We start from the raw sequence: 26,877 nt of genomic DNA on the forward strand, positions 1-26,877 counted from the left end.
CCTTTTCTGTCTTTCTTTAGCCTTCCGCCACTCCTTCCGCCACTCCTTCTGCTTACTTCTTTGAGCTCTCTTACTCAGGTCATTGATTGATTTCTTTTTCCCTGCTTCTGTATCTCTTTTCCATTGCTCACACTCTTTCCTGAGATATTCTTCCCTTCTCTGTGGATCTGCATTTCTTCTCTACCTGTACTCTCTTTGACGCTCTGCATTTGATTTAGCCATCTGTTATGTGAAAATAATGAACATGAAATAACATTTGGCAAAAAGGTTGTTACAGGATTGAATGTTACAGGGTTGAAGATTTTAGCTGAAAGTAGCCATACGTCCACATTAGCTAGGGTATGGAGCACCATATGGCATGAGGAAAACAAGAAATTAATATTTATATAAGACAATTTCTTTTATTTAGGTGAAAGTAGACAGGCAAATGATTATATTAGCAGAAAAAAACTGTGGTTACTGGCTATTTTGTTTTATATTCAATGAAAAAGTAACTTTGGTCAGTGGGGACATGCTCATTTGGCTGACCTCTACACCTCAGCAGCCCATAACATTTTTCAAAACATAATTTTTAAAATATGTTTGTGTGTTATAATGCAAAGACACATGGATCTTTCCATTTCGTGTTTTAAAATGCATTTTGTGGTTTACTTTATATGAAAGTCTTTGAGGTAAACCTGTGGGACACAAAGTGCACCGATTTCAGAGAATCACCCTGTTATTTTAACTTTATCATGTACCAAACTATATATTTCACTTGTATATATCACTAATGGTGTTCAATACATCTAAATAGAGCAGTTTGGGCTTTATTTGAAGGCCCTAAGCCCTTTCTAAGTCCTTTCTAAGTCTCTGTGTTCATTCAACTTTTTTCAGATCCAGCCCTCTCTCTGTTCAGGGCTGTAACTCAGCCCCCCTTTCTCCGATTTTCGCCATTGAGTCCTCCTTCGAACCGTATAAGCCAATAGAATTGCAGGGAATTGAAAGTTAGATGATTAACAGCACTATTAGCCAATCAGAATAAAAAACATCCCATCTGATGTCAGATCTGAAATCCAATTTGCTGAGACTACATCCCTCCCCAGAAGCCTAGCAGTGTCGGAAAGACACAAATCGAACGGATTCACACGGAGCACATGCAGCTGGACATACAGAGATGTGGAAGTACGGAAATATTTAATTTTTTCGCTGTGATTTGACCAAAAGTGAGTACAATATTCGATAAAGCTGTGTGACTTTTTTGTGCTTGATGCTGAATATCTCTGCGATGGTTTACCGGGGAGAGAAATGGAGGATATCTCCGTAATCTGCGCCAAGCGGACATGCTTTTTCATGCAGCATTTTCGTAGCTAGCACGTAGCTAACGGTCAGTAGCAGCTGTTTTCTCTGGTCAGGTCCAGTCATATTGAGTTATGATTTATGATATTTTGTTATTTGTTTGCTTGGCTGATGGGAGTTGTGTCTGTCTCATGTAGAAGTGGCTTGGTTCATGTTGTTCCCAAGTTTCTGATGTTTTTCCAGAACTATAACATCATTATATACGTTCTTCGTGGGTTCTTTGGCAGTCACTTTGTACACTAAACTCTGTACGTTTTATGTACACTTGCATCCAAATGGGGGACCTCGGGGCTTAAGCTATTGCTAGATCACCATGAAGTAGTGTATGGACTTGTTGCTTAGATGATTTATTTGATTTAGGAGACGGACGTTGGACTGTGACTAAATGTTACAGTGTAAAACAAGTTGTGTTGCTAATCGCGATTAGCCGTTAGCATTAGCATAATAATCGTTAGCTTTGCTTTTATACTGTTAGCTGTGCTTTCATACTGTTAGCTGTGCATTTGAAACCAGTTGTTAAGACAAGCTATTGCTAGATCACTAGATAGTGTATGGACTTGTTGCTTAGATGATTTATTTGATTCAGGAGACTGACGTTTGACTGTAAGAGAGAATCGGGAAAGCTCATTTGGATAGATTTATTTGTAACTTGGGATACTCAAAAACTCATGGAACTTTGTACATATGTCATAGGTGATGCAAATACAGATTTCATGTGGATTTTTGGCTTGGCCGTTATAAATTGCCTCTTTCTCCTAAATATCCTCTTAAAAAAAAGGAGGGTGGGTGGAGGGAGGGGATCTCCATGTTTTTATCTTTGTTGTCCTGGTTGTCACAGGTAATCATGAAGTCTGTCATTGTTTGATTTGATGTTCCTCTACTCAGGAAGAGTAGAGGAACCCGCCTCCTCGTCTTCATCTCAGAAACCTGTCATCCAATCAAACACCTCCACATTTTCATCTCCGTCACCTGTCACACAGTCAAACACATGACTGATAAGGGGAGGGAGGGTGGAGGGAGGGACGGGTGAGGGAGATGGAGGAGAGAGGGAGGTGGAGGGGGCAGGAAGAGTAGAGGTGCCTGCCTCCTCGTCTTCATCCCAGAAACCTGTCACCCAATCAAACACCTCCACGTTTTCATCTCCGTCACCCGTCACACAGTCAAACACATGACTGATAAGGGGAGGGAGGGTGGAGGGAGGGACGGGTGAGGGAGATGGAGCTACACCAGCTGTTTCCTCGTTTACCTTTCTGTCACGCTGCTTCCTCCTAAATATCCTTTTATAAAAAGGAGGGTGGGTGGAGGGAGGGACGGGTGGAGAGGTGGAGGGGGCAGGAAGAGCTACGCCAGCTGTTTCCTCCTTTACCTCTCTGTCACGCCTCTTTCTCCTAAATATCCTCTTAAAAAAAGGAGGGCGGGTGGAGGGAGGGGTGGGTGAGGAACCCACCATCTCCACGTTTTTATCTTTGTTGTCCTGGTTGTCACAGGTAATCATGAAGTCTGTCATTGTTTGATTTGATGTTAATTGTGATATGAATTCTTAACACACCCAGTCAAATTTCTTTGTGAAGCCAATACTGATGACATCAAAGCCAATATTGCTTCTGATGACGTCACACGTTCCATCTCCATGGATACGACTACAGGCCAACATAAGTGTAGCAGAAGAGAGCTTCTATCACTCGCTGGGCCTCGGTTAATTACTGTCCCTTTAATTACAAGGCCACCACTAGCCAATCACAGTGGGCGGACATCATATAAATGCGACGGGGATTCCCTTTTGCTCACCCCTGACGTCAAACGCGTGTCCCGCTTCTGGTCTGCCGGACTTCCGCCGCTGTTGCAGGCGATCTCTGGGGCTCCCCTCGTCCTGCATAGGTGACTCGCCTGCGGATCTGTGTCGGTGAGTCTTGATTAGGTCCTGATTGTAATATATTATGGTGTCGTGTTAGTAGCCGCGTTTTGCTTATATAGCCGCTGGTAGCAGCGCTACGTGCCCTCCTCCCCGCTTCTGGACGAATATTGCCTGATCGGGGACATTACAGCTGGGTTCGAGCAGACCGCTGCCAGAGAGCGGCTACAGCTAACCTGGCTCACATTTAAGGAGCGCTGCTGTTTTGCCTACGGCTGTTTCGCCTACGGCCGTTGCTTACCGGTGTTTGGCCTACTGAGTTTTGTTAAATCCAGTTTAACAAACTCAGTTGAATGTTAAATATCTCAAAAGGTATTTCTTTAAATGTTTGATTATTAATTTAGTAGACACAGCGAGTCGTTATGACCAGTTTGGGCTACTTAGCATTAGCAGCTAACGTTAGCCCCCGTTAAAACAGTGGTCCTCGGACTTTGAGGACTCGGTGTGTCTCTGTGTTCAATAAATCAGACTCAGGGTCCATATAAGACAAATGCATAAACTTAATAAATAAACAATAAAAGTAGGGGTGTTAACATACATGAGCAAACGTGTTCTCAATTGTATATGTTATCTATTAGTATTATCATATGCAGACTTTATAGAGTTAATTCAGGTACTGTGTGATGGACAAAGAGAACAGCCAATGAGAGGTGTTGAAGTAGGCGCGTTGTCCGACTGTCGCAGACGATCTCGGCTGCATACTTTGGAGTCTCGCCGGCACCCCTGACGTGCGGGAGGAGGCGAGGGCCCGTTCATCGCTGCTCGCAGCTTTAATTAACATTGCTTTTGTTTGAGTAATATATTCTAGAACTTTTTTTACAACCCTTAAGTGTACTCTTTATCGTTTTAGTGGAGAATACTTTGAGTATTATACTAGTAACTATACTAGTAACCATAAACCATTTTATCCTGCTGAAAAACCAATGTATGTGTATTTAGCAGCTCAAATTGAAAGGATTGCATGTTAAAGTAATGTGAAGCCATCCAGCAGGCCATGTGGTGCTTTTTATGTTCTGTAACTGTAGCATGAAATCAGCAAGGAATTAGGAAGCTAGCTAGCTAACTAGCCAGCTCCTGAATACGTCAAATTGAACAATGTAATGCTTCATCCACACGCGCTGGCCAGAACTTTGGGTTTAGTTACTCTTTTTAAGACTTCCTCGTGGACAGGAACAAGGCCCCAATTTATTCAGGAATTTGAATTGTGACAACCAGGCTGCCAAAATGCTCCATGTAAACACAATAATGATATCAGTTAATGTAAAATTACTATGATAAACTGTCAACAGGCATTTTTATGTTTACTGGAAAACAGTAACAATGAGTGAAACGGGCTATTTTTTAGAAACCACCATCTTTACGTCATGCACTTTCTTAACAAACACATATTCTTCTAAATTGACATGAGCGCAGTCAGTCCTGTTCAGCTGTGTCTGGAGATGGCACATATACAAGCTATGGTGATGAGCTCAAACTCCAGAGAGTAGCTGGCCGTGGGGAAGCAGCTGGCGTTCTTCTTGAGCACAGGCATCCTCAGGGTCACGGGGATGGTCTCCAGGCTGAAAGCGTTGTCCAGTCCCCTGCACGAGTGGCTGGTGTGGCAGCTGGCCTCGTGGATGACCTGAGGCACCCGGTTCAAGTCGATGTTCTCCCTGGTGAGAGATGAAGAGCGGGGAGCAACATTGACTTCAGCACATGCATTTCTTTGGTGCTTAAACATGAAACATAAATAAAGGATAGAAGACATTAACAATGTAGCGTTATCTAAGCTAGTATCTATTTAAAAGGAAATAGATTGGCAGCTATGTGCAAATAGATATTCTTGTGGATGTGCAAAGGTTCACAATATTAAGAATAAAACCAATATGCAGAACAGAGGAACGTGATCAACACAAAACGCTGTTGCATGTGGGTTTCAGGTGGAGGGTTATATTACCCACTTCTTCTTGATAGTTGGCCCTCCACACAAACAGAGTGTTGGTGGGTAGGGAGAAGGTGTAGGGGCCCACTTTTTTTTAAAGTAATTTTTCAAAATGTTTCAGTGGGTGGAGTTGGGTTCAGACCCGGCAGTAAAGTTACACTTTTGTGACACACGTCATACTCACACGTAGGTCCAAGTTGCAATGCTGCGCTCGTTGATGCGGCTGGGCAGGTTGACCAGCTGGCTGTGGTAGTCCTGCAGGCTGTAGGTGCAGAAGGATTCGTCCACACACTGGTCGCCCAGTGGCATGGCCACACTCTGGTGATGGGCCATCAGACACAGCAGAAAGAAACGCAGCAGCTGTGTACAGACAATAACTAGCATTGTGTTAGTGTGGACGGACTTTCTGTCCATATTCAAATGTGGAAAACCTAAAGAGTGCCTGACCAATCTGTATCTGATCACATTGTTGTAGAATTGATTGTGATCTGTTGTTCCCCTTTTATCAAGTCATAGGCAGACAACTGACTGGAGCTATTTCATATGTTTTGACTCAGCTGGGATTTAAACGTCAGTATTTTTTTTGTTCTCACTAAAATGTTTCAAAACCTGTCCAGTAAGCCGATCACAGTTATGGTCAGATATGTGGTCTTTATTATTTATTCTTTCATTCGATATAACTTTGGACGTCAGTTTGAAGTAAATCAGGTCCAGCTGGGCATTATTCTACGTGTTCTGCATATTCTCTGCATACAGTCTGCCCATTTACTCACTGATGCCTTCTGGAAGATGGACATAACCTGAAACATATTCCTGCATGTCTGTAAAGTACGGGTCCCAAAGTCCTGAACTTCTATTTCATCTTGTGGACACAAATTATCTTTTTTATAAATCCACATCTTGTGCACAAGATGTAAAAAAACAGCATCATTCAGGACTTTGCTGGAGGACTTTACAGACCAGTGCAGGAATCTTGTTTGGTGATTTTTATACCCACTTTTACTGCAACTGCAATTCTTTAATCTTAGTATTGTGATTTTTAAACACACTAGCGGCATGGCATTAAGGACAGTTGGTCCAAACTGAAATACCTCAATAGGTACTGGATGGATTACCATGAACATCTGTTCAGACATTGTGATGATCCCCAAAGATGAATTCTTATCACTTTGCTGACAATTTGTCTTCCTTCTGCTCAAAATACAATTCTGTCCTACAGTTCAAAAACTAATCTCATTCCAATCAAACAGGTTCACTATCAAATTCCAGGTTTTGAAACCATATCCAGCGGATGTGTCTACCTCGGACTGCTGAACCCTTGTATTAGCTTCACCTGAACTACACGATGAACTGCTGAGATGAGGACGGCGGATTTTTTCCCACATCTCACAGCCAGTATGGACAGCAAGAATGATTACAGCGACCCATAACTATTTCAACATGCATGTTAGTGTGAGAGTATGAACTAAGGCAGACTTCGAGCCATAACTGGTCTACTCTAAATGTCAGCCTCAGTGGTTGCTCTCTCAAACAGTGGTCAGTCATCATCAACAGAAAGGCAGCTTTCTTACCTGGAGCTGTTCCATGGCAGAAGGTTCTGACTGGAGATTGGTGTTTTCTTCCTTTGGTAGTTCACTGGGTCCTGTATCTGGACCTGCCTCTATTTATGTGTCTAACATTGTGTGTGTGTGTGTGTGTGTGTGTGTGTGTGTGTGTGTGTGTGTGTGTGTGTGTGTATGTGTGGTGAAGGAAGACATATTGGTCACTCTGATTCCCATCATAATAGTTTGTGTCCATGTTCCGGTCATTAGCATTCAGCCTCGAGAGAATAATAGTATTCAGAGATGATGTCAGCGTGTAGCCTTGAGCCCAGGTAACTATCGAGGACCCTCACCACCCCCCTTACTGAAGAACGGGATACGGCCATTAGAGGTCACATGTTCCTGTCTCACTCATCAGCCAGTGGAGGCTCTAGTTGGAGAAGTCACCTCATGTTCATGTTTTTGGACACGTTTGACAACAATTCTATATATTTAAATATACTAAGACATCTTCTTTAATGTTGGCATATTATAGAAGATTAGGTTGGCATTATTCTATAATTATAGTTTTTGTTTCAGTGGCCAAACATTTGTTGCATCCTGCATCGGATTACAACACACCACTGTATGTTAAATATCAAAACACAACCGTTGTCACATTAAATGTACTTCTATATAGTTTCAAACAGCATATGTTTTTGTGCAAACTGTCAAACAGGTTGTGCATTGAATAGCAGAAGTAGGAAAATAAATGCTAAAAGGAAAGCGTTACATTTTTCCTGATCAGGTGGCAACCTCTGGCTCTGAAAAGTGAAGACAATGCAGAAGTGCCTTAAACTAGCATTCTGTCTAATAGAAGCCTCCATCTGTAGAGACGTCTATGAGAAACTGTCCCTACTCTCTCTTGGTTTTTGTGTGAAAACATAACATAAGTCTTGGTGAAATACTTTGACAGCAACATAGATTTATCTCAGTGTGACTGCAGAATGTCAAGTTTGAATGCTTCTCTTCCCCGCTAATAGCTGATGATGTGTATTTCTAGTCACGGTGCATTAGAGTTAGACATAATTTTTGGTTTTCATCAATATCATGCATGTATTTGTAGACTGATGAGAAAACGATCCCGGCTCTTTAGAACACAATTTGTTCCTGTATTTAATGAAGCTTATTGTTAAAGCACTGTAACATGGCTATATGGAAATACATATTTTTTTTAAATAAAACTCCCAGTGAACATGAAAACATTGTCAAAAGATGGAGAACACCTGCCTTTATCTTTAGAAGTTGAATCATAAATGTTATGTTTTTGTTTATTATAAAGCTGTTTACAGTCACAGTTGTTGTGAAGAGTAGACGGAAACACTAAGTTGCTTAATTGTCCATGGTATCGTGTTGTTATGCTTTGAAATCAAAATCATATACTTGGCGAGGATACAAATGTTTCTAATTCTTTACACCACTTGACAATTTCTCTTGCATTCAGTCTTACCTTTTGTAAACATTTAAAAATGCAAATTTCTGATTACATAAATACAAAATTAATTAACAAACCTGGTGCGTGCTTTTAAAACAATTTTTCTAAGATTCTTTGATTTCCTCATCTCTTCAAGGAAATTGTACAAGTCGCAAGGGGCTCAACGGAGCATGCTCAGTGCACGAATACCCCGGCAGCTTCCAGGGCCAAAGTGTACGCTATAAGATGACTTCTGTTTGTGGACATGTGATGAGTCTGGATTTCATTGGTGGGTATCATCCATAGTAGGTCCTGCTCACACACCCAACTTTCATTGATGACATTTCCTCGCTGTGCTTAAAAATGTAATCATATTTGTTTACCTCATTTACAGAGGAAGAGAGAATTGAAATGCATGTAACATTGCGATTCAATACCACACCTCAAGTTACAGCTGTTGGAACAAATGTAGGATCAAATATATCGTTGCCGTCTTTGCTTCAAAATGACATTGAGATATAAATGTTAGGCCACACCGCCCAGCCCCACATGGAGCACAGTGAAACTTTTCAGCCTTGAGTTAAGTTACTCTTGAAGATGGTGTGCATATACAGATCAGGACTTCCTCACATCCTAATCTTCCAACTTCTTAATTCAATGTTTTTTTTATGTCTTACTATATATAAATGATAGAACTTGGGTTTCAACCTCTTCAACATCCAAACTCTTTGGTTTACTCGTAAATGTGCTAAAAGCGTTCATGAACTTTGCTCTTTTTTTTTTTTTTCTAGGGAAGTACAACAACTGGGACAAGGTGGACCCTGCAGAACTCTTTAGCAAGGCTCCCACAGAAAAGAAGGAGGCCAACCCCAAACTCAACATGGTCAAGTTCCTCCAGGTAAGTGTGGTTGGTTTTCACAAGACATTCTGTGTGATCGGCTGGATGTCGGTGTGTCATGCCTCGTATCTTTGGTGCTGACCCCAAGTTTCTGTGTTCATGTCAGGTTGAAGCCAGAGGCTGTGACTACGTGGTGTTATGGTTGGACTGTGATAAAGAAGGCGAGAACATCTGCTTTGAGGTGATTCAGGCCCTATTTAGGCTACAGCTGGTATTAACATGTGAACTGTGTATTATGTTATATGGATAATGACATCCAATCCATGGTCTTTATACGTTGTGTTAAAATACCTTCTCTTGATTGTGGCAGCATTGTTCACATTGGAGGTGGAAGCACCACAAAGCAGTAGCCTGGCTGTTCACACCGTGTGTGTGTGTGTGTGTGTGTGTGTGTGTGTGTGTGTGTGTGTGTGTGTGTGTGTGTGTGTGTGTGTGTGTGTGTGTGTGTGTGTGTGTGTGTGTGTGTGTGTGTGTGTCACTCTGTGTTTGACACAGCTGATACGCGGACATGGGCAGCGCTCATCTCAAATGGTGGAGCTTCCTTGTCCAGTGTGAGCCGCTGTTAGTCAGCAAGAAGAGAAGGCATTAAGTGAACTGTCAACTTGTTGGAAGATGTTTTCTTTAGAATGAGGTCACACTGTGCAGGTTGCTTCGACACCTGCTGAGATCCAATCACAATGCCAGCCTGAACGCCTCCAAATGTTGCATTACAGCTTTTTGTTTTTTACTCAAGTACTTTACAGTTACAGGTTTTTGAGGTACTTGTAGCCTTCTTTTTTTGCTTCCTAATACTTCTAGTCCACTACACCTCAGGGAGAAGTATTGTACTTTAACTTTACTACATTTATTTGACTATATTAGTTATTAGTTAGGCTACTTTGCATATTCAAATTTAATACAACTATAAATTGACTACAATTATGTGTTATGAAGACATATATACCCTAGTTATTAAGTATGTTATGCTATATTAGCTCTACCTTTACCTGCTGTAACATTAAAGTAATGACCACATAACTTCGTCAATAATTATAAACCAATAATATAAGCCTACCATGAACATATTATTGATGTTAATACATGTAGTTGTGCCCTTTGTTCCTGATTGATGGACGTGACTGTTAATCAGGACTGACCGTCCTCAGCGATGACATCAGCCCACCACACATTGAAACACCAAGCCTGTCTCATTAACTATGCTTTGTGTGGTTAATTATTTAATTTTTTTTGCTGTAGTAAAGTAATGGCAACAAAGTCCAAAGAATACTCTATGCAAATATTGTGGAACATCTTCATGGATAAAAAAATCTCAGGAAGTCTCCATGTGGTGATTTGGAGGTCAAAAGACATGAACATATGGTTGTAATGTCTGTAATGAGTTTATCAGATGTCCAGATTACATAACTGATGTTTTTAATAGCATTCTAATAAGGATATTTCCTTTTTTAAATATATTGCTTTAATAATCCTGTTTGTCAGAGCTTTTAAATGACTCTATTAATATGTGAAACATCATGAAACTCAACACACTATCAAACACCTGACCACATCCAGCTGTATTGTTGGTCAGGTGTGAATTTTAAGAGACAATACCTTCCAACCCATTGAGGCCAAAATCAAGTATGAAGTTACTCTTTAAGTTGGTAAGGTCTTAGATCATATGTAAAGCGCTAACTGTGCCTGAATTTATATTGTCATCTTTCTACCAATCATTATTCCTCTTGCCTCACAGGTATTGGATGCCATCCAGCCGGTGATGAACCAGGGCAGTGTTGGGGAGCAAACTGTTTACCGCGCCAAATTCAGCTCCATCACTGACACCGACATCTGGAATGCCATGAACCGCCTTGGAGAGCCCAACCGCAATGAAGCCCTGTCCGTGGATGCGCGTCAGGAGCTGGATCTGCGTATCGGCTGTGCCTTCACCCGGTACCTTTCTACAGCTATACCTTTTTACTGTTTATTCTTTCATACATTTTATACAACCTCACACAATTATCAGGTAGCCAGTTGTATCAACTAATGTAACAATGGCATTGCAGTAACCGTTAAACCCATTACTTCTAATGGCTTGTCGCTGTCTGACAAAGCTTGGGCGTAGCACGCCATGCTGCTCAGTAAGCATGCGTGTATGTATATGTCTGCTATGTGAGAAACTGCCTGTGTGAAAGGCAGCAATGAAAACATGGTTCATGGAGATTCATGGATTTGGGCATTCTCTCACTAATCAAGCGGAATGGATTTGATAATAAAGCACTGACAAAGTGCTCTGAAAAGAAAGTGGATTGACCAATGAAATCATTTTTGACATAGTGAAAATGGTGGGATAAGCTAATCATTTAAAAAAGTCGTGAAATAGCTGCGACGTCCATGCATCCCATCATGGTGTCCGGACAGTCCCACTAGCTGTGTCCCACTACATATTGGACAATTATGACCATTAAGGTTTTTGACTATGTCTGGCTTTACTACATAGTTCAAAGTAGAAATATGACAAAGAAAATTCTGAGAGACGAGAGAGACGACATTCAGGAACCAGATTTCCATCCAGGACATTGTAATCACATGGTCCATAAGTTAACCACTGATCCAACCAGCACCAGTTCTTGATACAGAGGTTGGAGCACAATAACACTAACCTGTGTACAAATAGTAGGTCTACTTGAAACTTGATTAAGAATCATGTTTACTAATGGAATTCACAATCTCAAGGTAACCAATGAATCCCACAGCCATACATTTTGACTGAGATGAGCGTCCAATGACCAGAACTAAAAATACTACGAAGCAGCTTCACCCGATAAGAAACCAAATGAAGGCTTATGCCTCATCTGCATCTGATTGTTCTAACAACCACATGAAAGATAAAACAGGCTCTGCGTCTCTGTGTATTGTTGCTGCAGAGAGAGAGATTGCATACTCGGCTTTAGGTTATGTAATCTGTTAAATAGAAGAAATAATCAAAATTGCATCAGATTCTTTATTGCTCTGTGAGTTTGATTACAACTGTCCTTTGTTGATCAAATGTTTTTCAGGTTCCAGACCAAATATTTTCAGGGTAAGTACGGCAATCTAGACTCCTCCTTGATCTCATTTGGACCCTGCCAGACCCCAACACTAGGCTTCTGTGTGGAACGCCACGACAAGATCCAGTCCTTTAAACCAGAGACTTACTGGGTCATTCAGGCAAAGGTACGCCCCTGGTTTCATTCCCCTTGACACAGTGTCAATTACTTCTTCCTTCCGTGCTATATTGACAGGCATGCTTTGTTTTGGTCAGGTATTCAGAGGGAAGGACAGCCCACTGACTCTGGACTGGAACAGGGTGAGGGTCTTTGACAGGGACGTGGGTCAGATGTTCGTCAACCTGGCCAAGACATCCAGGGAAGCCCAAGTAAGGGCAAATTAATTATTTGTTATGATTTTATTTAATAACAATGTGTCTGCAGTGTGGGTGTTTTTATAGCCTGACTGATACTACTGTAATGACATCAATATTTTTGTACCTTTGCATGTTTCCTGTATTTCTGTTAAATTAATTTTATTTGGAAATTTGCCTCAGAGGGCTTTACAATCTGTACACATACGACATCCTCTGTCCGAGGACCCGCACATCGGAACAGGAAGAACTCTCCCAAAAACCCTTTAATGGGGAGAAAAGAGGAAGAAACCTTAGAGAGAGCAGCAGAGGAGGATCCTCTATCAGGATGAAGTGTGATAAATGTCAGGTTTACACAATGAACAACATGACAGAGTTACAACACATTCAATGCATATGACAGAAATGATTCATATAATAAGAGTAGTAAGCATAATAATGATGGAAAAATGACAGCTACTAATAATAGAAGTGTATATTGTAGAATAATAATGATTTGATCCTGCTGCAACAGGAAGTTGCAGGTCATCCAGGTTTTTACGTCCTTAAGACATGCTTGAAGTTTAGTGAGCTGGTTGGTTTCATCTGGTTTGATCGATAGATATAATTGAGTGTCATCTGTATAACAATGAAAGTTTATAGAGTGTTTTCTGATAATATTGCCTAAAGGAAGCATATTTAAGGTGAACAACATGGCCTGTTAGTGAAGACAGGTTGATCATATTTAGTAAAGACATGCTAACTAACGGTAAAACTTCTTTAAACAGCCTAGCCGGTGTAGGGTCTAAGAGACCGGTAGAAGGTTTAGAGGTAGACATTGTTGAAGTCAATTAGTGAAGGTCAATGGGAGTAAAGCCGTCTAAATATATATCAGGGTTTACAGCTGTTTCCAAGGTTACTCTATTTGAGGATAGATTGGTACTAGTTGAGGGCAGGAGAGTATTAATGTTCTCTCTAATAGTTATAATCTAATTAATGTTTTAAGACTGTCTCGCCAGACTAACCGAGATTCTTCCAAATTGGTAGAATGCCATGTTCTTTCAAGTTTCCGCGATGTTTGCTTTAATTTGCGGGTTTGAGGGTTATACCATGGAGCAAACCTCCTTTGTTTTTACTATCTTCTTATTTAGAGGAGCAATAGAGTCTAGAGTCATTCTCAGTGAGCCTGTAGCACTGTCAACAAGATCATCAATCTGGGACGGACTAAAGTTAGCACAGGTATTCAGTTAAATACAGACAGAATTGCTTCTTTAAATTGAGCTACAGCACCATCAGATAGACATCTAGTGTAAAAGCTTTTGTCTAATGGCGTACACTCCGTTAGTAGGAATTCAAAAGTTATTAGATAACGGTCCGATAAAAGAGGGTTCTGTGGAAAAACTAGTAAATGTTCTATTTTAATGCCATAAACCAGAACCAGGTCGAGAGTTAAAACAGTGAGTGGGTTTCTGTTCACTCTGACAGAAGCCAGTTGAATAATGATATAAACACAGAACTAATCATTATCGACATCCATATAGAGATAGATAGATAGATAGATAGATAGATAGATAGATAGATAGATAGATAGATAGATAGATAGAGTCCCTGACAAAAGTCTTGTCACTTATCCATTTTGTAGAAACAACAGCTTATAACCTGACTTTTAATTAATCCATTGGTTTTAGAAATGGCTCATATAAAAGCTAAAACCCTCCCAAATTATGTTTTAATATACTAAAATAAATTTGCTTCACTGAAGAAAGATTGATCATTTAATGAACACAGAAAGGTCAGACTTTGGCAAGACAAAAGTTTTGTCGCCTACAGCGAGTAATGTGAAAATTGAACAAATAATTTACTTCAAATACAAAAATATGTTGCATAACATCAGTGAATTAAGTAGTGGTGCTGTGAGATCCATATTTAATATCTTGTATGACTTCAATGAGCTTGAAGGACTGCATCCATGCGGTTCGACAATGATTCATACAATTTATTGATGAAGTCATCAGGAATAGCAAAGAAAGCAGTCTTACATGCCTCCCAGAGTTCATCAAGATTCTTTGGTTTCGTCTTCCATGCTTCCTCTTTCATTCTACCCCAGACATGCTCAATGATGTTCATGTCTGGTGACTGGGCTGGCCAGTTCTGGAGCACCTTGATCTTCTTCGCCTTGAGGAACTTTGATGTAGAGATGGAAGTATGCGATGGAGCACCATCCTGCTGCAGAATTTGACCCCTTTTATGGTTGGGAATGTAAGAGGTAGCTAATACTTCTTGATATTTTAGGCTATTGATATTGCCTTCCACCCTGCAAATTTCTCGCACACCCCCATACTGGATGTAACCCCAGACCATGATTTTTCCGCCACCAAACTTAACTGTTTTCTGGGTGAATCTCGGATCCATGCAGGCTCCAGTAGGTCTCCTGCAATATTTGCGGCGGCTGTGATGTAATTCAACCGAAGATTCATCTGAGAAATCCACCTTCTGCCACTTTCCCAGCGTCCATCCTTTTAGCAGGCTGTGGGCCTTGGCAAATGCCACATGTTTTTTTAATTGCCTTTTGTTTAGTGCTGGTTTCTGGGCACTGATTCGACCATGGAGGCCATTTCGAGACAGAATTCTACAAACTGTCCTGGTTGACACAGGGACTTGAGGTGACCGGGCCTGGTGGAGCTCTGCTGCAGTGGAAAAGGGGCTGGCCTTGGATTTTCGAGCCAACAAACGGTCCTCCCGAGCAGTTGTCTTGCGGGGTCTGCTGGACCTGGGCTTGTCAAAAACATCTCCAGTCTCTTCAAATCTTTTTCTTATTCTTTGTACTTGACGCTGAGACACATTGAAGGTGTCAGCCACCTCAGCAGTGGATCTGGTCTTCAGCCTCTTGATAATCAACGCTTTGGTCTCAGGGTGAATCTTAGGCATGTTGTCAGAGGTCAAGTTGCAGTTGATGTGAAGGTCTGGTGTGCTGGGGTTCTTTTTATACACACCCACTAATTGATTGATCAATTATTGATCACAGGTGAGGCTGTAATCTAGGATTGGGTGCATCATATGACAAGGCGACAAGACTTTTGTCCTTGCAAAAACTGACTCAGTGGGCTTTACCAAGCTGTGAACGTTAGAATGCTTTTCAGCAGTTTCGTTTGGCACCAAAACATTGTTTCAAAAGCTGTTGGGATTGAAATTAGCCATTTCTTGTAAAAAAAAATGTATTACAAATATATTTGAGGGGCACTTGAGGTCAACTTGTACCCAAGCGACAAGACTTTTGTCAGGGACTGTATATAGATATAGATGTCACCTACAAATCACCAAATATTAAAGAAACTTAAACTGGAAACAAAACTTCACAAGAGAATTTGTGGGAGTGCTACACAATTCATTTCCCACTGCCTGATTGATTCACCCAAGACATAAAGCTATATCATCCTCTCTTCATACAGGTGGAGTCAGTGAGCAAGAAAGAGAAGGCTAAGCAGAGGCCCCAGGCCTTGAATACTGTGGAGATGTTGAGAGTGGCCAGCTCCTCCTTAGGTATGTTCACATCAATATAAGCAGCATTTCATCAGCTGTTAATTCCTTTTAGCTATTAGTTCTGCTCTAGAAAATGAATTTAAGGAGAGTGAATATTATAATGTGTGAATGCATGTTATTGTGAGGTGATTTGCTGGTCACTGGTCAGTGCTGACGTTAAGCATGACTTTGTTTGGATTTGGGCTACAACTTGAGATTTATTTTATTGTCAATTAATGTTATTTTCCTCATCGTTTTAAGAAATAAAAGAAAATAATAAAATCTCTGCATCACAATTTGATTGATGTCATCAAATAGCTTGTTTTCCCCAAGCAACAATCCAACATTAGAAAATTAGCAAATCCTCACAATCGGGAAGCTAGGGAATGTTAAGCATTTTTGCTTTAGAAACGAGAGGTCTGTCCATTAAATGATTTTAGAGTCAAGTTGTAAAGGATATAACTGGTGTTGTATATGTTTCTTCCTGTGTACAATTCCCATGAAGAGAGCAAAACCAAGAATGTGATAGTCTGTCTCTAAATACTTTCTGACTTCCCTACACTAGTCTGTGTCACTCAGCCCCAAGCCTATTGGTTCCTCCTGAAGACATAGATCATAAATCTTTCAGTTTTAAAAATAATGGCTCAATAATTTCCTTAAACAGCTCATGATAATGAAGGAACATGTCACCCAGTTCCACATGTGTTTGGATAACATGGAGCTCTCTGGCACAATATAATAGCAAGATACATTCGGCTTTGGAAACAAACACTATACATGTGATTTGCTGACAATAAGAAACATGTAGAATATTCAGCCTTATTCTTCCAAATAATTAAAAGACTTTTTATCATTCTATACTATAAACAAAAATATAGAAGGTGCAGTTTCAGTAGTTTCCCAATGGAAACTAATGGTGAAATTGGACAGGAATTGATCTTATACTGTATATTCCAAACTGTGGTTCAAGGAAAATAATATTTACAGCTTTTAGTCTAGGATACAGTCTGGAAATGGACTTGACTGTTTAAAAACCCAGTAAGATCAACAGCAGCAAGCAATATGAACTCCAGCTCCAGTTTTGTGACGGTGCAAGAAGAAGAGAAAACAATGTGATACTTTGTGATGTCTTAGGCATGGGTCCCCAGCATACCATGCAGATTGCAGAGCGCCTGTACATTCAGGGCTACATCAGCTACCCACGTACTGAAACAACCAACTACCCAGAGAACTTTGACCTGAAGGGAACACTGAAGCAGCAGACCAACAATCCCATGTGGGCAGAAGAGGTGAGCACCACTGTGGGACCAAGTCTTAGTCTTTGTATTCCCTAAGGATCTTAGACCATCGCTAAAACTGTGGAAACAAGGATAAATAAAATTCATGCCATGATGCATTCAAGGCCAGTGGTGTATGTATACAGAAACCGATTGGTTGTGGATAAACAGAGATGTGATTACCTCTCCATCAGGTGAAGGCTCTGCTTTCAACTGGATTAAACCGACCCAGGAAAGGAGCTGATGCTGGAGACCATCCACCTATCACTCCCATGCGTGCTGCCTCAGAAGGGGAACTGGGTGAGTCATATAACTAATTCAATAATGGATAATAGATACATGTCCCATATGAGATTAAAAAGTAAGGGCAGGACATCAGCTGTCAAAATCGTCATTTGTACACTAGAAGACAGTCCAGGAGAGGTTTTACTCTTACCTTCCCTTCATGTTAAGCCTCTAACCCCAGTTCTTTCTCCTCTGCTATTCACAGGAAGTGATGGCTGGCGGCTATATGACTACATCACACGGCATTTCATTGCCACTGTCAGTCAGGACTGCAAATACCTACAGACCACCATTGACTTCAACATTGGCACAGAGGCCTTCTCGTGTAGTGGCAAAACCCTTATATCACCAGGTAAAGCCAGCTGCTCACACCATTCATGGATCTGAAATCCCTGAAGAAGTTGGTGCAGGTTACTGTGCTTTAACTCTTTTTAATCAACTTGGTCTAGACTCTGAAGTAAAGAGATGGAGAGGTTAAAGTTGTAATCTGAAGGATTTTAATTTCTAGAAATGTCTGTTAAGTCACTTTCTATCGCTGAATGAGGTAACACAGTGGTGATGAGCCTATTGCCCACTGGTTTGTTTGTGTCATTGTAATGATCCACCAGCCATAGGTTCAAATTCAGCCTAGTTACAACATGCCTCAGAAGCTGCTTCAACCCAATTCATGCTAAGTGCAAATTCTCTCCGCAGGTTACACTGAAGTGATGCCGTGGCAGGGCATTCCTTTGGAAGAGGCCATGCCTGTTTGTGAGCGTGGAGACACTTTCACAGTGGACGAGATCAAGCTGGTGGAAAAGCAGACCAGCCCCCCCGACTACCTGACTGAGGCCGAACTCATCACCCTCATGGAGAAACATGGCATTGGTATACCTCTGCAATGTCTGTTTAACATATATTCTGTTCCTGAAAGTTTGCGTAAGATGGGAAGCAGCCAGTGCAGAATGGTGGCCTCAATGTGTTGCTACAGTTTTGATCTGGGGAGAGTGGGAGAATAAACAAAATGCATCCATGTACATTACATGTACCCACAGTAATACAAAACTAGTCATAGATAGTCTCTGGTGACTAGATTTGTTTTCTAGCCTTTTTATGTGCAAATATAGTACAAGTTAATACTCACCACTTGATGCTGCTACGTCTTTAAGATGACCTGCATGACAGCATTCATCTGCAGAGTGGTGATGATGATGATGATGATGATGATGATGATGATGATGATGATGATGACGACGACAAGAACCAGGTTTACAGATGTTGCCGTCTGTCCTCCATCTTCAGGTACTGATGCCAGCATTCCTGTCCACATCAACAACATCTGCCAAAGGAACTATGTGACTGTTGAGAATGGACGCAAGTTGAAGCCAACCAACCTGGGCGTTGTCCTGGTCCATGGTTACTACAAGACAGGTCATTTGACTTCTACTAATGCACATTCTCTGACATGTATATGGGATTTATAGCTGTGCATTGATTGCAGGTTTCTAGAACATTGCAGAATCATCTTTGGACGCTGTGTTAACTGATTGTCCTATAGAAATAACCCTTTAAGACATAAGACCAGATAGGATGGTCCAGTTCATTCAAATTCACGAGCAACCTTATTAATGAGAATTTAAATTTGTGATTGGCTGTGTGTGCTTTGCAGATGCAGAGCTGGTGCTGCCCACCATACGTAGCGCTGTGGAGAAGCAGCTGACCCTTATCTCTCTGGGTAAGGCCAACTTCCAGCAGGTCCTGCAGCACACGCTGGATATCTTCAAGAGGAAGTTTCACTACTTTGTGGACTCCATCCCCAGTAAGTTCACTGCAGCCACAGCAACATTAGGTCAACAGCAGATCATGGCATCCTCACGCAAAGGTAGTCCTGATAACACGACTTGTTTTAGGTCTAGGGGATTTCATTACCACTGAGCCTTACGGCTGTGCCATTTATTAACAGGCCGTCACATAAGTTGAATATTTTGTATCTGAAACTTTGTCTTTCATCAAGAAAAAAAGACTGCATTGAAGGTTTCAACTTCTTAAATGGGAGAATTGTATTTGCTGTTTTTCTTTGTCTTCGATTGAGATATCTATAATGTTTTGGTTTGGTGTTAAGTAACAATTTGAATCATAAAAATAATCGTTAATTGGATTCTTAATCAGGGACACATTATACATTTTTTTCCAATAAATCTTTAAAGGGGGTGGGGGCAACTTTTTTGGACCATGAAGCCTTATGTTGCGCTACAATTCTCTGGTTTATGAGTGAAGTATATGAACCACACTGCAGACAAACGGTGACGTCTGACTCATGTGAACGGATCGTGCATGAGTTGAATGCGCATCGGTAGGTCAGCATTATATATGTCTGGTGTGTTGTCACTGCGCTACATTTTATACAATATAATGATAATCTGGTCTTGGGTCACATCTCTCGTCTCACTGTAATTGCAAGATAGATTACAACTAGTAAGTAGAATAGCGTTGTGCCTCACACACACAAACAAGCGCACACACCCTCACATCAAACATTCCTAGGTTCATTTCTATGCATCTCCATTCCAGTGTTTCTGTCTGTTGTGTGTTTACAGGCATGGATGAGTTGATGGAGGTCTCCTTTTCCCCCATTGCTGCCTCTGGGAAGCCCCTGTCCCGCTGTGGCAAGTGCCACCGCTTCATGAAGTACATCCAGGTTAGCAGAAGAGTCCAAAATAGTAATGTAAAGAAAGGATGATTGTAGATTTGAGTGTCTGACATTAATTCTCTTTGACGTTGCCCCTTTCAAAATGAACAAGGCACAAACCGGAGCATAGGGCACCTCTTTAAAGTGTGGGAACCCGCCCTTTGTAGATATGAAGATAGATGTTTGGTGGCTCAGGTCATTATTAGTTTATCACCAGTCCACTTTAAGGATTTGTGTTCTCTTTTGTCTTTGGGCTCTCTTGAGAAGGGTACCCTGTGTATCAATGACATTACCTTTTTAAATAAAGGTTGTATAAGACGTTTAAAAAGTGCAGTTAACATCACAGGACGAGACAATGGGGTACCACAGCCAATTTCTGCAATGTGCCCACTTTAACACAGTATTGCTACAATCCCCTTGTTGAGTCACTGTGCCCTCAATTATCAGTGCCAAGTATTCTGTTTCTTGCTTGAGAAATATGGCTCATTAGCCTGCAATAAGGATTGCCTGAAGTAAAATACCTCATCGGGTAAGTAGATCTAGTAACTCGCTTGTGTGGTAAAAATGTGCTGAAGCAAAACTGACCATTTTTACTTGGAAAAGGATTAGATGTGAGAATTAACTTTAGTCGTTGTTGTTATTTGATAACCGCTAACAAATAAAACAATTTGTACCGGGGCAAATTGACTTTGGAGAAGTAGATTTCTTACCCACCTTTTAACGTTAACCCTGCTGACGTATTGCATAGCCTGTCACTTCCTGTCTGGCTGCTGGGCTTTGGCCTTCTGAGTTCAACTTTAAAAAAGAACTTTAAAATGCTAAAGCAGACGTGTTCCCATTATTAGCATTTCAGCCTGACAGGACCACTTTTAAAGCCATGAATGAATCATGAGGCTGCAGATCTTTTTGTCATTGTTATTTTATCTGAATAAATGCGTAGTGGGTTGCATGTGACTGTTAAGTGGTCTGTTCTGGTGGAAAGCACAAGGTTACATGAATAAAGTACTCTGGGAGCAACGTAAGATGAAGAACTCACATGTTTAAATTGGTCCACGTGCACCTAGAATGTACATTTTTGCCTCATTACAAATTCAAGGAACTTTATCTCTGTCTGTCATGGAAGTTTATATTAGGAATCCAGCACATGTAGCGACTGGGAGTCACATGGAGGTGTCATGTGCTTTTGCAATACAATATTGTTGTCATACATACAGTGGCATCTTTTATTGTGTTATATATTTCATTTAGAATGGAATAAATTCACTTTTTTGGCCTGTTTGTCTTCCCACAATAACCCGTAATGCGTTTGAAAACACAGGTCTGCTGATGTCTTCAGTGATGATCTCTGACCTTTTCGTGTTTGCAGTCTTAAGTAGGGTTGTTGTTGTTCAAACCAGTTTGATATTAAGCCAAACAGTAGACTCGTTTACCACATTTGACTCGACAGCTGCTCCCAAGTGGAACAGAATGAGATGGAGAGAGCCCATGGCGGTAATGCACCTCTAAAGTTATCATTTCTGCGACTTCAATAGGTGGCAAACTAAAACTTTCTTTAACTTATTTCTTATAGTCTATAGTTCATGACTGAGGATTCGCCATGAGATGTAAAGTCCTAGAGATGTAAAGTCCTAGAGATGTCAAGTCCCAGAGATAGAAAGCCCTAGAGATGTAAAGTCCCAGAGATGTAAAGTCCCAGAGATGTAAAGTCCCAGAGATGTAAAGTCCCAGAGATGTAATGTCCCAGAGATGTAAAGTCCCAGAGATGTAAAGTCCCAGAGATGTATTGTCCCAGAGATGTAAAGTCCCAGAGATGTATTGTCCCAGAGATGTAAAGTCCCAGAGATGTAAAGTCCCAGAGATGTAAAGTCCCAGAGATGTAAAGTCCCAGAGATGTAAAGTCCTAGATGCACTGATTGTAATTTTCTTGGCCGATTCCATTTTTTTTTTTTTTTTTTTTTTTTTTTTTGCTCGGACCTGCTGATTCTGATTTTCCAATTTTCTTTTTGACTTTTGGGGAATTTTGTCCTCTTGTTTGTGATGCTGATTACCAGGAACTAAACGCTGATAACTTGCTCTATTGATGCAGACAGGGGGTGTGTCTTCACCTCTTTTTTTCTAAAATCAGCAGTCAGCTCCTTGGTTTTACTGACGTTGAGCAGCATGTTTTTCTCTGATCTCCACTCTCTCTATTCTATCCTCTCTATATGAAGTCTCTCTGTTGTTTGTAATCCGGCCGATGATGGTAGTGTCACGGTCGTGTCTGAAATCAAATATCAACATTTTCAAACTGGTGACCTTGCAGTCACAGGGCATCTGTGTCTTAAACCACTTGGTTATGGCGACACCTCACTCTTGTTTCTTTTTTGACTGTCAGTTTCAAGTGTTTATTGCTGAGTTCTATAGCCACTCACATTATTCACTTTCATTGACTGTGCTACTTTACGAATTACATGTAAAACTTTTTTTAATTCTGCGTCTCTGTGTTAGTGGTTTATTATGAACTATCATGCTGGTAATTAGTATGTCATAGTGACTTTGGAAAAGGGTAAACTTCTTCAGGAACATTTTATGCCTTTACTACCAATTTAACAGTAGAGAAATAATAGAAAGTCGGTGTCTGTGTTGAACCGGGGACCCAGCGGTTCATAGACAACACCTTAACCAGGGCTTCTCCTAAAATGGGTGTGTTCTGTTTCAGCAGGCTTAGTTATTAATACAACAGAGTTCTATGAGAATTAATGTAATCCAGTCATCAAGATTGTATTGTAAATGCACCCTGAAATACATGAAATGAATGTTATATGGTAAATGGAGAGCTTTTTCTAGTCTTTCCGACTACTCAAAGCGCTTTCACACTACTGGTCATCATTCACACCCATTCACCCATTGATGATCTCGATACTTTTTGTTGGCGTACATTCCCTCCTTTCAAACGTACGCAAACATTTAGTGTGGATCATACGCACTGTTTTATAAACTGGTCTGTACAGCACTTTGGTCATTAGCGGTTGTTTTGAAATGGTGCTTTATGAATACATTTCATTGATTTTGATTGATTGATTGGTTATCAGTATCACTACTGTTTCAATTTAGTGTGCATACTGTAGTAAACGGCAAATAACTTTAGCCACAAGACCGCCTTCTTCTTCCTTTGGTAAGTGGCCACAGTACGAGAGCCATGCCGGTCTACGGGTTGTTTAGGTGAGGATGTGACGTTTCAGCCGTTCAGACTGTAGGGTGCACTCTGAAGGGAATAATCCTTACATCACATACTATCCTAATGTACAGGCCAAGCCCAGCAGGCTCCACTGTTCCCACTGTGACGAGACCTACAGTCTTCCCCAGAACGGAGCCATCAAGCTATACAAGGAGCTCCGCTGTCCGCTGGACGACTTTGAGCTGGTGCTGTGGACCTCTGGACCCCGGGGCAAAAGCTACCCCCTGTGCCCGTACTGCTTCAGCAACCCACCTTTCAGGGACATGAAGAAAGGTAGGAGCAATCTCTTGACCCACGGAAGTCTTGGCAATTCTTGTTTGTTATAGTGTCTAATAAGCCTTAGCATCGTGTATCTAACACAGTATGTGTACTTTTTGAATCTTTTGTCTTATGTCCCTTCATTCTTTCCTTTTTATTTCCCATGAACCTGTTTCATGAATTATGAGTTATGTATGCTAAAGTTTATAACATAATTTGAGCAGTGATATTTTGGTGGAGTTGAATCTTGTGATATTTTTAGCAATAATGTAATGAGCTCTTAGAAATCCCAGTGTCAAAAGTGACCTGACAAAACATCCTTTGGGCCATAAATCAAGAATTGGTATGCTAATTATGACATTTCTACACAAACGTCTAATAGGGTAAAATGATGAAGTGGTGATATTTTTGACAGACAAGGATGTAAACTGCAACTTCAGTGGTTGCTGGAGACCTACAACCGCGAGGCAATAATTCTGTCAATAACGATCTTTATTCATATCTATCTGCTTTTTCCAGGTATGGGATGCAATGAATGTACCCATCCTTCCTGTCAGCACTCTCTCAACTCTTTGGGCATTGGACAGTGTGTGGAGTGTGATGGTGGGGTTTTGGTGCTGGATCCCACTTCTGGACCAAAATGGAAGATGGCATGTAATAAATGCAACGTGGTGGTGCACTTCTTTGAACATGCACACAGAGTGCAGGTAAGAAAATATTCCTACGTCTTGTCCTATTTATATGGCCCAATGTCACATACAATGTCTACATTTACAGGCCTAGAACAGAAAACGCACTCAGTGATCTAAAATGTGCAAACGTCTGTAGGCACCAAACATATGAGCAGCTGATTTCCTGATCAATGCACTTTCAACCAGAGATGATGTACCAGCTGAAGGGAAGCCAGGGCTACATTTTAATGTCAAGTCTTCTGTAACATAAAATGTGAAATGATGTTTCCTCTCACGTGCAGTAAGGTGCACACTGTTTTGCAGTTGAATTTAAGGGAAAAGTCTTGTCAACAGTACTGTTGTCGGTGCTCTTATTGGAGGCAGCAGCACAGTATCCGTGGGATTGAGTCAACATATATTCAAGTGTGTGTGTGTTATGAGTGTGGCTCACAAGTGTATTTTCAACATGTCTTCATAAATTGCATCTTGCTATAGGTACAGTAAGTCAGTATATGACACTCTGTAGGCTGTTAGTTGTGGAGTGATTTGAACTCATTAGCCCCCCATCCTTGAAGGTTTCATTACTTCAGCTCTTAACATCTCTTATATGCTGCCTCTATGCTTCTCCTCTGTTCATGAAGGTGGCTCAGGAGAGCTGCGACGCCTGCGACGCCTCTCAGGTCGCGGTGGACTTCAACAAGACTCGCACTCCACTTCCCGTTGGTGAGACCCAACACACTGGCTGTGTGTTCTGTGATCCGGTCTTCCAGGATCTGGTGGAGCTCAAACATGCCACCATGAGGTACCGGGGTGGGGGTGCGAGACGAGGAGGACGGGGACGTGGCAGAGGACGCCGTGGCAATCCTAAAAAACCTAAAGACAAAATGGCCGCCTTGGCAGCTTACTTTGTATAGTGTCTGTTTGTAGTGCATCCTGTTTTTTCATTTTTCCATTTGTTGTAACGTGTATTTAATTACACTGGAGTAAAATATGTATTGGAAAATGCTTGCCTCAAGTGTTTGTTTACCATAAAAAGAGCTTATTCATACAGTATGTTTTACTTTAAAATACTGTTTTCAAGGAAACGTAATAGAAAATAATGGGTAAAGAATTGCAGTAACACAATTGAAATTTCAACATATTCTGTTTTTGACCATAGACTCTACCTTTGTTTCAGTTTGTCGTATCCTTTTCTGGTCATTAACATGAAGATGTATTTTTGTGGGCAGAGCGTAGGTAGAGGCAGAATAATGAATTAATGTCCATTAATATGAGCTAGCACGTTCTGTTGGCTTGTTTTTTTTATAATGGCTGAAGAAATATTTGCCTCAATATCTTCACTCACTCACTCTCCATGGCCGCGAGTGTAACTTGAGGAAGTTAATATTAACCAACCGGACTGTATAGGCAGTCAGCTAGCTCCCACCTGCTCTCCTTGCCACGAGGATTTAGGCCATGTGTCAAACTCAAGACCCGCAGGCCGAATCCGCCACGTCATTTTATGTGGCCAGCGAATCCGCCAGCAAAAAAAAAAAATGCATGAAAATAGACATGAAAATAAAAATATCCCCATGGTCGAAATTAGGAGATAGAAAGTCAAAATCATGGGATACTTAAACACTACAGTCATAGAAGCATCTCTTCATAGGTTACCCTACATGTGACATAGAAATGGATTGTGAGTACACTGAAGACTTTAAGTCTATTAAGTCTATTAATTAAGTCTTTAAGTCTATTAAGTCTATCTGAGGCCTATTTGCAGGCCTCAGCTCGAATAAAGATAAGAAATACCAAATTAAGTGTATAATTAAAAAAAAAAAAAAAAAAATTATATATTTTTGAGATGAGAAAAATCATGGAACTATCAGTATACATTTTACAGGTTAACATAAGATAAGGATGGAACACAGCACAACTCGGAAAATTCAAAAGCTCGCTCTGGAAAAACAGCAATTTCAGGATATTGTTTTTTGGAAAGTATGGAAATCCAAGATTTTAAATATTCCCAGCTCTTATAACAACTGATAAAGGCTCTGTATACACAGTTATACATAGATACAGTGAAACATTTATAAAATATAGAGCATATAAAATTAAAAAACTGATTAAATATTCCAATATTTGAATAAAAAAATATTTTTTTAAATTCAAAAACACTATATCACTTCTATGTATCACTCCTGATGTTCAATGAATCAAAAGACAGAAGATTGGACCTTTTTTGCGTGTTTTAAGCTCTTTCTAAGCCCTTTTTAGTTGTTTAGTTTATGGTCACATACTGCTTCAGATTCAGCCCACTCTCTCTGCTTAGGGCTGTATCTCAGCCCCCCTTTCTCCGATTTTCACCATTGAGACATCCTTCGAACCGTAGGAGCCAATATAATTGCCTGGAATTGAAAGCTAGATGATTGACAGCACTATTAGCCAATAAAGCTCAAAAACGTCCCATCTGATGGCAGATCTGAAATCTAATTTGCTGAGCTTCCAACCCTCCCAAGAAGCCGAGGAGTGTCGGAGAGACACGAATCGAACGGATTCACACGGAGCACATGCAGCTGGAC

At 40.8% G+C, this 26,877-nt stretch overlaps 2 protein-coding genes across 2 annotated transcripts in view; one reads left to right on the top strand and one right to left on the bottom strand.

The window, feature by feature from the left end:
* Positions 1–25,313, top strand: part of top3b (DNA topoisomerase III beta) — a 33,402-nt gene extending 8,089 nt beyond the window's left edge. The window contains exons 2-18 of the mRNA XM_068703862.1: positions 8,323–8,454; positions 8,957–9,063; positions 9,170–9,244; positions 10,796–10,992; positions 12,099–12,255; positions 12,344–12,457; positions 15,871–15,961; positions 17,075–17,229; positions 17,412–17,517; positions 17,708–17,854; positions 18,196–18,369; positions 18,784–18,912; positions 19,151–19,300; positions 20,079–20,179; positions 23,459–23,660; positions 24,165–24,352; positions 24,958–25,313. Coding sequence (XP_068559963.1) covers positions 8,323–8,454; positions 8,957–9,063; positions 9,170–9,244; positions 10,796–10,992; positions 12,099–12,255; positions 12,344–12,457; positions 15,871–15,961; positions 17,075–17,229; positions 17,412–17,517; positions 17,708–17,854; positions 18,196–18,369; positions 18,784–18,912; positions 19,151–19,300; positions 20,079–20,179; positions 23,459–23,660; positions 24,165–24,352; positions 24,958–25,230 — 2,498 coding nt within the window. The 3' untranslated portion in view covers positions 25,231–25,313. The remainder of the gene's footprint in view (positions 1–8,322; positions 8,455–8,956; positions 9,064–9,169; positions 9,245–10,795; positions 10,993–12,098; positions 12,256–12,343; positions 12,458–15,870; positions 15,962–17,074; positions 17,230–17,411; positions 17,518–17,707; positions 17,855–18,195; positions 18,370–18,783; positions 18,913–19,150; positions 19,301–20,078; positions 20,180–23,458; positions 23,661–24,164; positions 24,353–24,957) is intronic.
* Positions 1,962–6,795, bottom strand: LOC137867199 (uncharacterized). The gene is made up of 3 exons (XM_068703673.1): positions 6,743–6,795; positions 5,356–5,531; positions 1,962–4,902 (listed from the first exon to the last, which is right to left on the bottom strand). The coding sequence occupies exons 1-3, from the start codon at positions 6,755–6,757 to the stop codon at positions 4,674–4,676; spliced, it is 420 nt and encodes a 139-aa protein (XP_068559774.1). The 5' UTR covers positions 6,758–6,795; the 3' UTR covers positions 1,962–4,673.
* Positions 25,314–26,877: the final 1,564 nt, after the last annotated feature.

This window comes from Cebidichthys violaceus, unplaced genomic scaffold (genome assembly GCF_023349555.1).
Source record: "Cebidichthys violaceus isolate CVI_PGR_0920_01 unplaced genomic scaffold, fCebVio1.0.p SCAF_9, whole genome shotgun sequence".
NCBI lineage: Eukaryota > Metazoa > Chordata > Actinopteri > Perciformes > Stichaeidae > Cebidichthys > Cebidichthys violaceus.

Bases quoted from the DNA above. Each gene is read 5' to 3' on its own strand.
- LOC137867199 (XM_068703673.1), bottom strand. The intron at 4,903-5,355 runs GTGAGTATGACG...ATCTCTCACCAG, and splicing joins ATTGCAACTTGGACCTACGT to GGAGAACATCGACTTGAACC.